General features: G+C 33.4%; 1 protein-coding gene across 3 annotated transcripts in view; it reads left to right on the top strand.

Annotated features, from left to right (window-relative positions):
- The window catches only part of FSTL5 (follistatin-like 5), an 825,267-nt gene that overhangs the window by 742,327 nt on the left and 66,383 nt on the right, over nt 1–16,557 (top strand). For all 3 annotated transcript variants that reach the window (XM_011983978.1, XM_011983977.1, XM_011983976.1), the window contains one exon: nt 15,582–15,689. In XM_011983978.1, the coding sequence (XP_011839368.1) occupies nt 15,582–15,689 (108 nt within the window). The remainder of the gene's footprint in view (nt 1–15,581; nt 15,690–16,557) is intronic.

Here is a 16,557-nt window from a genome sequence, read left to right as displayed (position 1 = left end):
CAAGACACATTAGAATTATACTCTCAAAAGCCAAAGCCAAAGAAAGAATTATGAAAGCATCAAGAGGGAAACAACTTTACGCATACTGTGTATCCTCAATAAGATTATCAGATTTATTATTAGAAATTATGGAGGCAAGAAGGCAGTGGATCCATACATTCAAAGTACTACAAGACCAAATTTTAAAAAGTCAATCAAGGATCCTATATCAAAAAAAAATTGTCCTTCAAAAGTGAGGTAGAAATTAAGACATTCCCAGATACACAATAGCTGAGTTTGTTGCTATTAGACTTATTCTGTAAGAAATGTTCAAGGTAGCCCAGCAAAGTAAAAAAACATAGGAGTAAATCAAAACAGTACACAGGCCAGGCACGGTAACTCACGCCTGTAATCCCAGCACTTCAGGAGGCTGAGGTGGGTGAATCACGAGGTCAGGAAATTGAGACCATGCTGGCCAACATGGTGAAACCCCATCTCTACTAAAAATACAAAAAATTGGCTGGACGTGGTGACAGGTGCCTGTAGTCCCAGCTACTTAGATGCCTGAGGCAGGAGAATCACTTGAACCTGGGAGGCAGAGGTTGCAGTGAGCCAAGATCCTGCCACTGCACTCCAACCTGAGCGAGAAAGCAAGACACCGTCCGTCTTAAAACAAAACAAAACAAAACAAAAACACTAGACAGTAACTTGAAGTCATATGAAGAAATAAAGATCTTTATAAAAGCAAATACATGGACAATCACAAAATCTAATGATTATAGTAAAATTTGGTAACTTCACTTTTTGTTTCTTACCTGATATGAGAGTAATGCGTAAATATTATTAGTCTAAAAGTTATTGTAACTTTGTTTTGCAAAAACCCTTTTGTTTTCTACATAATTTAAGAACATAATGCATTTAAAAGAATTATTTATTTTTTTGGCACATGGTGTACAAAATTGTAATTTGTGACATAAACACCTAAAAGAGATCAAAATGGAGCTATTAAAGGAGCAAAGTTTTGTATGTTATTGATGTTTAGCTATTATAGAACTGCTATAACTTTAGGCTATTAAGTGTAATCCCCATGCTAACCACAAAGAAAAGAGCTGCAGAATATAGACAAAAGAAAATGAGAAATTTAAACATTTCATTACAAAAAAATAACTAAACATGAATGAAGACAATAATGCAGGAAATGAGAGGGGAAATCTGTAAGGCATATTAGAAGACATATAGCAGAATAACAAAGGTAAGTACCTTATCACTAAGTACTTTAAATATAAATGGCTTACATTATTTAATCAAAAGACAGAGATTGACAGAATGGATTAAAAACAGGATCAAACTATATGCTGTCTACAAGTGGCTCACTTTAGGTATAATTACACTAAAAGTTTGAAAGATAAGGGATTGAAAAAGATAGTCCATGCACTGAGTAACCAAAAGGTAGAGGTAACTATACTAGTATATGTCTCCATAGACTTAAAATATCACAAGGGCCTGGTGTGGTGGCTCGCACTTCTAATACCAGCACTTTGAGAGGCCAGGATAGGGGCAGTGTGTGGCCCCAGGTGTTCAAGTCCTACCTGGACAACATAGTGAGATGGTGTCTCTCTATATACATATTTTTTAATTTGTTGGGTGTAGTGGCACACACTTGTAGTCCCAATACTTGGGAAACTGAGTGATGTGGGAGTATCACTTGAGTCTGGAAGTCAAAGCTGCAGTGAGCTTTGGTTGTGCCACTGTACTCCAGCCTGGGAGACAGAGTGGAACTCTGTCCCAAAATAAAAATAAAAATAAATTACAAGAGACAAAGAGGGAGATAATTTATTAATAAAAAATTCAATACAGCAATATAGCAAGCAGATTTAAAAATTATAAAGATGCATATACTTAATACTAAACCATCAAAAAATATGAAGCGAAAGCTGACAGAATTGAGAAATTTGGAGTTCTACAATGATAATTGAAAGCGTCAATTCCTCACTGTCAACAATTGGTAGAAATACCAGACAGAAGATAATAAAGGGAGTAGAGACCTTATCACAATAAACCAACAGATCTAACAGACAAATACCGAATACCCTATCCAATGACAATAGCATATATATTTTTTTCTCTCAAGAGCTCATGGAATATTTTCTAGGATAAATGATATGCTAGGCCAGAAATTAAGTCTCAATAGATTTTAAAGATTAAACATGGCTAGGCGCGGTGGCTCATGGCTATAATCCCAGCACTTTGGGAGGCTGAGGCAGGTGGATCACTAGATCGGGAGATCAAGACGATCCTGGCCAACGTGGTGAAACCCCCTCTCTACTAAAAATACAAAAATTAGCCAGGCGTGGAGGTACACTCCTGTAATCCCAGCTACTCTGGAGGCTGAGGCGAAAGAATTGCTTGAACCCGGGAGGCAGAGGTTGCAGTGAGCCAAGATCGTGCTACTGCACTGCAGCCTGGCGAGAGTGAGACTCTGTCTCAAAAAATAAATAAATAAATAAATAAATAAATAAATAAATAAATAAATAAAGTTACATATAATAAAAATTAAGCATAAAGATGTGGAAGTAGAAATCCATAATAGAAGTAAAATTGGAAGTCTTTTTAAATTGTGGAAATTAAAACAACCTTAAACAATCGATTAAAAAAAAAAAAGAAAGTCATGAGGAAAATTAGAAAATACTTATAAGCAAATGAAAATAAAAGCACAACAGACCAAAATTTATGGGACATAGCAAAACCAGTGCTGAAGGATACGAAGGGAGTGGAATTTAGAATGATAAATACATTTTAAAAAATCAAGGAGTATCTCAAATCAACGACCTATCAAAAAACTGAAAGAAAAAGAAAAAGAAGTAAAGTCAAAGCTAGCATAAAGAAGGAACTGATAAAAATTACACAAAAGATAAAATAGAGAATAGAGAAAACTATTGAAATCAAAAGTTAGTTCTCTAAAAAGATCAAGAAAATAGCCGGCGCGGTGGCTCATGCCTGTAATCCCAGCACTTTGGGAAGACGAGACAGGCAGACCACAAGGTGAGGAGATTGAGACCATCCTGGCTAACACGGTGGGACCCCGTCTCTACTAAAAATACAAAAAATTAGCCGGGCATGGTGGCACGCACCTGAAGTCCCAGCTACTTGGGAGGCTGAGGCAGGAGAATTGCTTGAACCCGGGAGGCGGAGGTTGCAGTGAGCTGAGATCGCGCCACTGCACTCCAGCCTGGGCGACAGAGCGAGACTCCGTCTAAAAAAAAAAAAAAAAAAAAAAAAAAAAACAAGAAAATTGACAAGCTATTAGCTAGATGGGATAAGAAAAAGAGATTTCAATTAATAAAATAAAAAATGAATGTAGGGCCATTACTATTATACCAATGCTTTAGAAATGCAAAGGATTATAAGAGAGTACCATGAACAATAGTATGTTGTCAAATTGGATAACCTACATAAAATGGATAAGTTTATGGAAACACAAAATGCAGCAAGACTAAATTATAATAAAATAGAAAAAATAAATATACTTACAAATGCTAAGGAAATTGAATCAGTAATCAAAAAATAGCTCTACGAAAAGCACTAAACCTGATGATGTCACTGCTGAATTTTACCAAACATTCAAAGAGAACACCAATATTTTTCAAATCTTACTAAAAAAATTGAAGAGAAGTAAATTCTGCCTAACCCATTCTATGAGGCAAGCATTGCCGTGATACTAAAGCCAGACAAAATTACTACAAGAAAATACACCTACAACCCAAGACGCTTTATGAACACTGATGTAAAAATACACAACTAAATATTAGCGAACGAAGTTCAGCAGCACATAACTACATCATACCCGTGACCAAGTAGGATTTATTCCTGGAATGCAAGGATGATTCAACGTATAAAAACAGATCATTGTAACAAACAACCTTAATAAAATGAAAAAGAAAAATTACATGACCATCTCAATTGATGCAAAAAAGCATGTGATAAAATTTAACACTCTTTCATAACAAAAATACTCAAAAAACTAGGAATGGGAAGAAACTATTGCAACATATAAAACCCATGTGGGAAAAACTCAAACGTGAAAGACTGAGCTTCTCCTCTAAGTTCAGGAAAAAGACAAGGATGTCCACTTTTGCCTCTTCTACTTAACATTGTATTGGGCTTCCAGCCAGAACAGTTCGGCTAGAAAGATTAGAAAGATGAATAAAAGCCTTCCAGTTAAAAAAGAATAAGCAAAATTATTTGCAGATGGCATGATCTTACATGTAGAAAACCCTAAAAATTATGCAAAACGCTATTAGAACTAATGAATAAATTCAGTAAAGTATCAGGATAGAAAGAAACATACATGAATCTGTTGCATTTCTATACACTAATAATAAACAAATTGCAAATAGAATTATGGAAACAGTTCAACTTGTCATAGCATAATAAAGAGTAAAATACATAGAGATTAATGAAGAAGGTGAAAGATATACAAGGGAAATTACAAAATATTGCTGAAAGAAATTAAAGGAGATGTATAAATGGGAAAACATCCCATGTTCATGAATTGAAAGACTCAATATTGTTAAGATGTCAGTACTACTCAAAGCAGTCTAGAGATTCGGAGAAATTCTTATCAGAATTTCTTCTTCAGAAATTGTCTCAATAGATTTTAAAAGTTAAACATGGTGAGGCACGGTGACTCATGGCTATAATCCCAGCACTTTGGGAAGCCTTATCAAAATCGCTAAGGCTTTTTTTTGTTTTGTTTTTTGACAGAAATAGAGAAACCCATTATTTCCTAAAATTCATATGGAATCTTAAGGGACTCTAAGTAGCAAACATAATGTTGAAAATGAAGAACAAAGCTGGAGTACTCTCATTTTCTTATGTCAAAACTTACTGCAAAGGCTACAATAAACTGTAGTACTAGCATAAAGACAGGCATACAGAATAATGGAATGGAATGGAAAACTTGTGAATAAACATATATAGTCAATTTTTTTTTTATAAGGGTGCCAAGACCATTCAGTGGGGCAATGGCAGTCTGTCTACAAGTGATGCTGGGAAAACTGATGTCCACATGCAAAAGAATGAAGTTGGAAACTTAATAACACCATAAATAAAAACGAACTCAAAATTAATAAAAGACCTAAATTTCAGGTGCAAATTTTAAACTGTCAGAAGAGAGAGCAAAAAGTTTATGATATTGGATTTGGCAAGGATGTCTAAGATGTGACAACAAAGGCACAAGTAACCAAAGAAAAATTACATAAATTAGACTTAATAATTTTTTTTTAATTATTCATTCACAGATAATAGTAACAGAGTGAAAAGTAAAAGGGCAACCCACAGAGTAGAAGATATATGCAAACCATGTATCTGTTAAGGGATTACTATCCAATGTATATAGATAACTCCTAAAACTCAACCACAAAAATAACCAAAACTGGATTCAAAACTGGGCAAATGTAATCCCAGGACTTTGGGAAGCCGAAGCGGGCGGATCACGAGGTTAGGAGATCAAGGCCATCCTGGCTAACACAGTGAAACCCTGTCTCTACTAAAAAAAACCCAAAAATTTAGCCGGACGTGGTGGTGGGCGCCTGTAGTCCCAGCTGAGGTAGGAGAATGGCATGAACCCGTGAGGCAGAGCTTCCAGTGAGCTGAGATCGCGCCAGTGCACTCCAGCATGGGCAACAGAGCGAGACTCCGCCTCAGAAAAAAAAGTGCGCAAAGAACTTCGATAGACATTTTTCAAAGATGTTATACATATAGCCAATATGCGTGTAAAAAGATGTCCGATATCAGTAATCCTAGGGAAATGTAAATGTGAGTCAAAACTACAATGAGATGGCACCTTATACTGATTAGGATGGCTACTACCAAACAAAAAATAAGTTTTGGCAAAGGATTGGAGAGATTGAAACCCTTGTGCATTATTGTTGGGAATATAAAATGGTGGAGCTGCTTTGAAAGACAGTTTGGTGGTTATTTAAAAAATTAAAAATAGAATTATCATGTGGAAGTAACTCAAAGATCTGTTGACAGATGGATACATAAAATATGTTTTATACATGCAATGGAATATTATACAGCCTTACAAGGGAAAGAAATTCTGAAATACGCTACAACATGAGTGTAATCTGAGGACATTATGCTAAGTGAAATAAGACAAAAACTGTGTGACTACATTTATATGAGGTAATTAGAGTAGTGAAAATAATGGAGACTGAAAGTAGAGTAGTAGTTTCCAGGGCTAGGAAGAGGCAGAATTGAGGAAGTAGTGTTTAATGACTGTAAAGTTTCCATTTTACAAGGTAAAAAGAATTATGGAGATTCATAGGGGTGATGATTGCACAGAATTATGAACATATTTCAGTACACTTGAAAATGGTTAAGATGGTAAATTTCATGTTAAATTTATCTATCAAAGTTTTTTAAAATGAATAAAAAATACTAATTAAATAGATAAATCTGGGAATTTTGGCAAACAACAAGAACAAAAGTCACAATTAATACTATCAGAATTGAATGAAAAAGAGATATACACGCAGTCTTACAGAGAATAAAAGCAACTAAGAAAATATTAAGTTAAAATCATGCTGGTAAAATTTGAAAAGAGTATGAAAGACCAAATTAAAGAGAAAATATAAGTTAATGACATGAAATACAAGAAGAAATCAAGAAAAAATGATTTTATGACTGACCAAATGAATTAGGAATACTGAAACAAAAAACAATTATCATGTTAATCTAAAAATGTGTATCTTCATTAACTAAGCAGTTGATTTCCCATTTTTTCTCTCCACATGCTCTGGGAATAGCAGTACATTCCCAAGTATCCTGAGGAATATGGAATATGCTGGCTGGCAGCAATCTAAAAAGCCATTGTAGACCTGCTGTTGTAATTCAGGTTTTTCTAATAGTCACTGTATATTCTCAGATATTCTACTATCAAAGACAAATCCTAACCTTTTCTTGATACATTTTGTCCCATGCCACCCTTTATCAGCCTTATTGCCTTACTTTCTATAGCTGCCCTCCATTTGGAGAACAGAATCAAAAGCAACATATCAAATATGTTCCAATTGTGAAAAAAAAAAAATGTAGGCACTTAATCCTTGGAGCAAAACACAGAGGCAGCAGTATGTAGTGGAGGTCGCTCACTCAGCTCTGGAGAGGTATATGATGGGATTATTACCTGTCAATTACAAACAAGGGTTTTCAATTATGAGAGCTATTAAATACCTTGCTACAAAGAAGGAGAGTGAAAGAGCAACTGCAATTATGTGGGCCATTCTGGACAAACTATTCTACAGAAATGTAGTGATCACCTGAGTATATGGAATGAAAATTTCCATACTGGGTACATCTATGCAGTATTCTTTCTGAGAGGGAAACTACTTTTTGCGTCATGTTGTTGACTGTAAAATATATACATTTATCTTTTAAAAAATATAAGTTTTGCTATTTTTGAATTTACCTAAGCCTTCTTTTTTGCAGCCATGTATAATTTCAGCCTGTGCACCTCTTTAGATAATGAGTTACATAACTCTCCTACATGCTGGGTGAAATAACACATCCTTATATTTGTCTTAACATTACCTTAGGAGTATGTGAATTTTAGTCCTCAGAGCGCATGCTTAAAGTTGAATTATGAATATGCCAATGACTCCATTTTTATACTTGAAAATAATTCATCTTTTAGAATTTTAAATTCTCTTGAGGTTTTTTTTTCTAATTTAAAACAATATGTAAAATGATTGATTTTACAGACAAAGATATCAACTTTTGTTTTATAAATTAATCATCCTAGTAACCTAAGTGTATAAAGACATCACACATTTACATTTATGGTGAACTGCAAAGTACAAAGTTAATTTTGTAAAAAGTAAAGCATCGATTCTCAGTTTGACCATTTTTGTCAAATGAGCCCAGATTCAAAGTTAGAATTTTTTTGTGTCCAAATGATGTTTTACTTCTTTACTGTATGATGTACTTTTATTTACCTATTTTTTCTAATCTGAGCATATTATACAGAGGCAACTAAGAATACTAATTGTAATCAAATTTTAGTTAATTTTTCCCAAGCATTATAAAATGGTATACATTATACATAGTATGGATATAGAAATAAGGCAGTGAAGTCCAAAAATCAAAATGCCTTCTTGAAAAAAACAACAGTGAAGGAGATAATGTTACACTTATTGAAATTTAAACTTTGAAGTTTTCTTTTTCAGTCCAGTCAAACTGAGCACCTAGTATTTCATGCTATCCTCATCCATGAAATTATATTTCTGATTTTTGCGTGTATTTGACTGTGTGGACTGGTATTAAATGTGTATTTGGGGACTAAACATTCTTTAAAATTTAAACCGAATATTACACATTATTATTAAAATGATAAATATTTTCATGACAATATAAGATTTTTAAAACTATAATAAATTATTAGCATTAGGAGATCGTTGGGATATTTGTTTTCAGTAAATACATCAATATCATTTTTATCTGCAGCTAAAAAGTAAAGGTCACATTTTTTAATGGAATCTATAAACTTGGTGTTGCTTTAAATGTCAAATTGTTTCAATTATTGCTTTTTACACCATCAAAGTTTTTGTAAGAATGTTATACAGGTGATGTTTTGTAGTATAAAAGATTAACTAGTAAACAACTGACCTCATTTTGTGGTCTATGGAGTACGATCAAGTTCTGCTTGGATACAGAAAGGGCTTATTGTGACACCTTGGGAGTATTCTTAAGTATCATCAGCAGTCTTCTCCAGTCATTAGCGTATTATCTTGAGAACTGCATCATTATTTTAAATTAGGTTCACTTAATTAGCCAGCTGGTACTTTCCTTGTCAGACTGATAAACAAGCTGTGCTTCACTGTTCCTTCATATCAAGAACAAACCACAAGTTCTGTGTATCTTTGTTGCTATTGTCAGTATTTCATGTTTAGAAGTTGATACAACTGGTCCATCACTAGGACATCATGTGTTTTAAATTTGTTTTATATGCACCCCCTCAAGAAATATGAATTTTTTAATACTATGTATGTTGAGATTGTGAGGGAGTTAAGTTTAGACAGCAACAAAAGAAATTTTAAAATCTCATAATGTAAGTAAATTGAGTATCCTTCAACAATGTTTTAAAAATAGTAAAGAAAAAATGCTTTTATCAATATGTGTATAACTTTTTTATTATTTATATATTTTATGTTAACATATTACACAAAGCAATAAGGTAAAAAGTTCATTCATCATGACAATATAACACTGACAACAGTACTTGCATGAGAAACTGAGAAATGTAGATTCTGGAACTCATATATAAATCACGACTATTGATTGAGTACAATTTTAAACATTATTATTTGAAACATTTTTTTGAAAACGTTTAATAATTCAGTAAAACTGCAGAAGAGAGATTGTAAATTAATAATGTCAATATCACCAGGTTAAGCAAAGGCTACTGTGTGAACAACATTTATTTTAGTGATTATTATGTAGGAGAGAAATTTCCAATATAGAATTGAAAGCTATCACTTAAATAAAATCTTACAGAATCATTCAATAGATGCAAACTGATCCCCTTTGTTCTGTTATGATGGTTCCAATTGCCAGCTACAAGTAAGTCTCATTTCCATAGGCTTCTCAATACAGTTTGAAAACAACTTTTCTAGCAAAATAAATTTGGGTAGTCAAGTGTAAATTATACTGCTGTTTGTGGTGGCACTTGTCTGTAGCTACTTGGTAAACTGAGGTGGGAGGATTGCTTGTGACCAGAAGTTGGAGGCCAGCCTGGGCAACTAGGAAGATCCCATCTTTATTTTTTTAATGTAAATTACAGTAAGCAATACATGAGCATTATATAGGTTAATTTTGAAATAAAATATGAGCATATAACTAATGCTTTTTTCCTAGTTACATACTCCTGAATAATGCATTCACTTCATGTCATTTTTCCTAAATTAAATGAATGGTGACTGCATAAACAAAAAATGTGCACACCAGTGGTCTCCAAAGTGGAGCATGTGAAACCCAAAGAACTTACAGGTGACTAGTTATGGGAAGAGAAACCTGTGACATCAGTTCACAATTTTTTCGTCTTAAAAAAAATCATATTGTATTTAATAAAAAGCTACTATAAGGACCAATATTGAAGTCCTGAATTTATCTGTATGTTGGATGGTCAGGTAACATATAGTGAGCTCTAGTGTCTTGAGAAGAAAGTGGGAATTTTACAATATGAAGGGATCAACATTGGTACTCTTAGTCTTCTGTTTACTTTTATCCGTATAAAAGGAATAACAATAGTGCATACTTCAACAAAAAGATTGTTATGAAAAGTAAATTTTTAAAATTTGTGTCTCGTACAAATAAGGTCTCTGTAAAATACCTCATTAAAACAGCCAGGTTGTATAAGCTGAGTGCAGGAGTACAATTATTTTTGTTACATAAAATAATAATCTCAATTTCAACATCAGTGGAGAAATTTTTTTAAGAAAATAAATAATAGTAATAATGATCATGATCTTAATAATAATAATTAGTTGCCATGCTACAAAATGTTGCAACTTACTTTTTATAATTAAGTAGACTTAGAAGTTGATTAATTATAAATTGAGAATACTATTTCACTAAGTATTATTCTAAGTGCATGGTTTATATCATTGACCTAAACAAACACAAAAAGCTTAACTTCTGGGAGCGTAGAATCTATTAGATGGAGGCAGATGATAAATAAATATAGTAAAATACAAATTATGCCATATGTAAGGTGGTAAGTGCTTTTGGAAAATGTAAAAGTGCAGAGCAAGGACAGGAGGGCTTGGGAAAGCTGAGGAGAAGGGGTGTGCACACAGGGAAGGAGGGGTTTGATCATTAAATAGGGTGATCAAGCTGGCCGTGCTGAGAAAGTGAATTATGAGCAAAGATCTTGAGGAAGCAGGCATTGGGATTCTACGGAAGAACTTTTCAGAGAAAGACCCTCCAAAAGGCAGAAGTATGGATGACATATTGGATGAACAGCAATGGAGGCCAGGAGATTCTGTATCAGAGATATCGAGGAAAGTATAGTTGATGATGAAGCTGGAGAAGACTGGGGAGGTGTCAGTTCAGGTAAGGCCAGGTGGTCATTATAAAGACTTTTGGCTTTCAGTCTAAAAGAAATTAGAAGATCCTGTAAATTTCAAGAGTATCTTAGCAGGTATTTTGTAAAATCCAACACAAAATTTATCTCTTCCAGAAACTGATATTTTGAAGCTGATTACTGTCATGACTTGTCTGATGCTTAAAGAATGAAAAAAAAAAAAAAATCACTGAAACAAATTTGTGAGAAAGACTGATGAGTATAAGGTTAGAAGTTAGACACCATGTGATAATGATAATGGTGACTGTGTTCATGGGGATAGTAGAGCTATTGCAAAGGGATCATCATTTAGAAGGTAGATTCAATTGCATTTCCTGAGGATGTGAAGTATGGGAGGAAGATGGCAGTCAAGGATGACAGAATCTTTGCAATCCTTTGCATAACAGGTGGAGAACCATTTCAACTCTTTCGTGACAAAGAAGTTCAGAAGTTGTCTTGTGGCAAAAACAAAATTTCTTACGTGTCAAAAATATTTCCCTTCTGTTCTATAAAAACCAATTGGTCTAAATTTACTAATTCTTTAAAGTCAATTTCAAGAGCATACGAGCAGGTATTTTGTAAAATCCAGCACATTATTTATTCCCTTGCCAAAGCTGATAGTATTAATAGTAACATATCTGCTTTTCTGACTGAAAATTGGGTCATGAAAGTATTATCCTGAAGGTAGCCATTTGGAAATATTTTTATCATTAATGTATGATTCTGTTGATGAAAATCATATAAATGTTTCCTGTATAAAATGTGTTATTTTATACTTGAAAACTTATAAATTTTCTTAAAATTGCAATTTTTCCGAATAAAGTATGTTACATTACATTTTTTAATTTTGATCTGCATATATTTTTCAGTTCTGGTGAACTTTTATAACCAGACAGCAAAATAACTGAATTTAGTGCAAAACTTTTGAAAAGCTGAAACAAAATGTTCAAAACCTTTAGAAATCATTGAGTAGACATTTTTCAAAGTCCAAAGTTATTTTGAAAATTGGCTGATATTTTTCTCCTCCAAATACATATATCCTAATTTGTTTGAAGGCAATTCATCATGAACTGCCTTCGGACACTTCCTGTAAAATATTTCCGTAGGTTAACTTTTAAAAACATTCTCTTTCCATTCATAAAAATATTCGTTCTTGAAGGCTCAATGAAAGCCTTACCTCTTTTCCTTATATTTTATCCTGCATTGTACTGCTTCCTCTGAGCTTTCGTAGCGTGTGGTCCTTTTTATTTTTATTTTTATGACACACATCAAGTTATTTTAAGTGCTCTTTTCACCCTCTAGTCTGTAAATTCTTCAAGGACAGAAACGGGTTTATTTTCTCTTCTAGTCTCAGTTCTTTCACTTACATGAGAAAACATTATGATGCTAACAGTCACTAAATCATCTAGCTCAATTAGTGTTTCTAATGGAAGTAGTAGTAGTAGTATGAGTGGTACTACTTCCATGGTAGTACTTCCATGGTACTTAATACTCACCAGGCACACCCTAAGTACTTTACTATCTCACCTAATACTCACAATAACCCTTTGAAGTAGGTATTATTACAGTCTCCATTTTATTGTAGAGAAAACTGAGCCATAGAAAAATTTAGTAACTTCCCAAGGTACTATTATTATTGTTGTCATTATTATTTTAATGTAAGTGAAAGAATTAAAGTTTGAAATTGGCTTCAGAATAAATGCTCATAAACATGATCTATACTGACTTACAGTGATTCTCCATTAGGACTGTATTGCTTGCAGAGATGATGGCATGTATTTGAGCCCCTTAGGTTTCTTTTTAACCTCCAATAGAGGAAAAAGACCCAAAGCAATGTTTTTTTATACATGAGGCATAAATAAGGAAGCAACATATCCACACATTCCCAGGAATAACCAATCAACTAAGAGAGAGTGTCTTTCATATGCAGAGAGGTTCCCACATTGGAAAGGAACACAGACTATCAGATCCCATCTGTCCTTGTTATTGGCTGGACGATCACCAAGGAGTCTGATTCCGTTTCCTTATCCCATTAAATGTGGGTGTTAGCCTAACCTATGGTTTGTAGTATGTCTCTGTAAGATAATACTTATGAAAGACCTGGTGAAAAGAAAAGCAATTTGTGAGAGCTGGCAAACTGGAAATTTTCATTCAAATTGTTCCCAGATCCTTACCGTTACTTACAGACCTTTGATATATTCTTACAATTAAATAACAATGAGGTTTTTTTTTTTTTTTTACTGTTGCTTTTGTATTTGTGTTGACTATCTTATCTTTAACGTTTTAAAGATCTAAAGATTATTCCATTTAAAGCTGCATACAGGCCGGGCGCGGTGGCTCACATCTGTAATCCCAGCACTTTGGGAGGCCGAGGTGGGTGGATCACGAGGTCAGGAGTTCGAGACCATCCTGGCTAACACGGTGAAACCCCATCTCTACTAAAATTACAAAAAAAAAATTAGCCGGGCGTGGTGGCGTGCGCCTGTAGTCCCAGCTACTTGGGAAGCTGAGGCAGGAGAATGGCGTGAACCCGGGAGGCGGAGCTTGCAGTGAGCCGAGATTGTGCCACTGCACTCCAGCCTGGGCGACAGAGCGAGACTCTGTCTCAAAAAAAAAAAAAAAAAGCTGCATACAAAATAGCCTATTACATTCACACATAGATTAAGTTTAACATATAAAGGGAAAAATATGAAAAATCAAAGGAATCTTATGGCTTTGTCATTAGTGTATTGATTAATGATGACTTTTTAGGGCTATATATGCACTGAAATTATTGATTAGTACATGAAAAAATTTAAATGAAACATCTGGCATTCTAACACAATTAATAGAATCCAGATTAACTGTTCCTTAAGCAATAAAGCTATGTAATTACTTAAATAACATCAAGTCTGGGAATAGCTGTTCTATGTTTGCATAACAATTCAAGGTTATAAAGAATTCAGTTTCCTTTTATTTTTCTCCTCTGCACCCTGAAAGTATTGGGTTTTCCTCTTAACCTAATAGCTTCCTGGCCTCTAAATGACTTTGGAAACCAGAGGCTTAATATCCTCATAGGACAGCATTCAAAGTGGGAAATAAGAGAACATGTGGTGGAAGGAAGCCTTCTATTATCTCTGTTGATGGAATGGAGTATTATTCTCAGAAATCATGTTAATCTTTACAATACAGAACTAAAATATGCAATGTGACCACTCTTAGCCTCTGAAGAGTCTGGGAAACTCAGTATCAGTCAAAAGGAAATAGAATTAGTAATTTCCTTGGATCTATGGTGCTTGCCAAGTGAGCTACCTTCCCTGAGGACATTGCTGTCCATCTGATCCCCAAACAGTATACTGACTCTCTTAGCCAGGAAAAAAGGGGTAAAGACACTAATATAAAAAATGTTTAAGTGAGTTTGCTCCAAAATCCAATAATTATTCCCGTAATGCAAGACTATTGAGAATTTTAAATAGGCAAAATGAAGGGCATTATTTTATAAAAGAGATGCCTTAATAAGACTTAATTGCTAACATTTAATTTAAAATATGAATTTCCGTATTTCCAACCACAACTATAGTTTACCTGTTACTAATGCACTGAGAAGAACATTGCATTATGGGTAAGTACTTAGAAAGTTCCCTAAGGATAGTTAATAGAGCTTTGGGAAGAAATGCTTTCACTATTGGATAAAGTTTGCTTTATTGGATACAATTTGTTTTATGTTACATAGTTAGAAAATATATAAGTACCTACTCCTGGAGATTAATTTTAAATGGTGTTAGCTTGTAATATGAATAGCATAAAATTAAGGTGAGTGAAATAACTTCCTGGCATCAATTTGTTTTCTGAGATTTTTATTTTAAGTAAATGCTAAATATTATAAATATTAGCAGAAAAACACATTTTCATACCACACATGGTGCATAAAAAAATAATTATTTTTTTCTTCTGTGGTTTTGAATTTCTCATTAAGGAAACTTAATTAGCTGATCATTCGTTAGAATTACAGCCATATATCAGATTGTTGGCATTTTAACATTACAGATAGTAAAATCTCGTAACCGGAATTGGGATAAAATAAATCTAATAGTGTAAACATAGTTTACATTCAACACTTAATTAAAATGGATATATTAATCTTTTATATCTTGAGTTTCTAAATGGCTTCTCCCACCTCACAATGTGCATAGGTAATAAATGAACTGAAAGCTATGTACAGTTGTGCAAATGATAAACAAAATGTTTATCATGTATATAATTGTGATCATGATAATCATGTATTATAAAAAATTTAGAAAGATAATACTTTATTAATTTATATGAATGTGTATGAATAAAGGATGATATTTTCAAATATCACATAAGGGCTTAGGAAATTATATATTTGGCAAATTAAGTTTTTAATCTGACATCTAAATTAGAATCTTCATAATTTCTGGCCTAGCTTTAAACTAATAGTTTAGTCTAAAACATTTTTTTCAATTCTTCTTTATTGTAGGCAGTGAGCACAGACCCTGTCCCAGTTAAATTACACTATGACAAATCGCATGATCAGGTCTGGGTGCTAAGCTGGGGTACCTTGGAGAAGACATCACCAACACTACAAGTAAGTGCATCTCTGTGTATTAGAGAAAATAAAGATCTTTAAAGCTTTCAACATTTTATTGGATATTTGTGATCATTTAACAATGACATTTTTCCATCTGAAGACTACAGCTTTAATCATAACTAGATAGGCACAGAAAAGGGCAAAAAAAAAGTTGGCACTCATGTACTTTTGGACAGGGAAAAATCGTAGGTTATATGTATTACAGGTTATATTTATATGCAAAAAGAATAACCTATAGTGACAAATCTGATGCCATTAGGAGGAAAAGAAAGTCATGACTTACTTTTCAACAATTTTGGTAAAGCATGTGTGATAGAGACAAAGAGAATTCGACAGCAAGAGCCTCAAAGCCATTTCCATTTTTCTCTAATCAGGTAATAGTCTATTATCTGAGGAAAGGCTTATTTCTAAAGGAAGAATAGAGGTGTTATTCTTAGGGATTTTGCCTCTGCCTTGAAGTTGTTTATGTGAGAACTTGACAGATATAGAAAAAGAAAAATCTGCATTTTGGTCATGACCCTTTGGAACAGTCTTTAGACTTTTATAATTACAAGTTTAAGCAGAAACAGAAAGGGAATGGGAATGAGTGTTTGGTCCTGGAAATGTGTTTTATATTACAGTATTTTTCAAAATGCTTTGCGATTTTGCTACTGCCTCTCTTAACAAGATCCCAAATTATTAACTTTTGGACATTTTAAAATAAATTCTTTTAAATGAAATAATTTTATTTTTAATCAGTTGTCACTACCAAGACTTTTAATGTTTCTGAGTTATTTTCGGTATCTCAATATTTAACTTACAAATGACACTTTTATGTAAATAGAATATTTTAATACAGCTAGCATAATGATGGATCATTTTATAT

The sequence above is a fragment of the Mandrillus leucophaeus genome, unplaced genomic scaffold (genome assembly GCF_000951045.1).
Source record: "Mandrillus leucophaeus isolate KB7577 unplaced genomic scaffold, Mleu.le_1.0 Scaffold259, whole genome shotgun sequence".
NCBI lineage: Eukaryota > Metazoa > Chordata > Mammalia > Primates > Cercopithecidae > Mandrillus > Mandrillus leucophaeus.
This window is presented reverse-complemented; position numbering and strand designations above follow the sequence as displayed.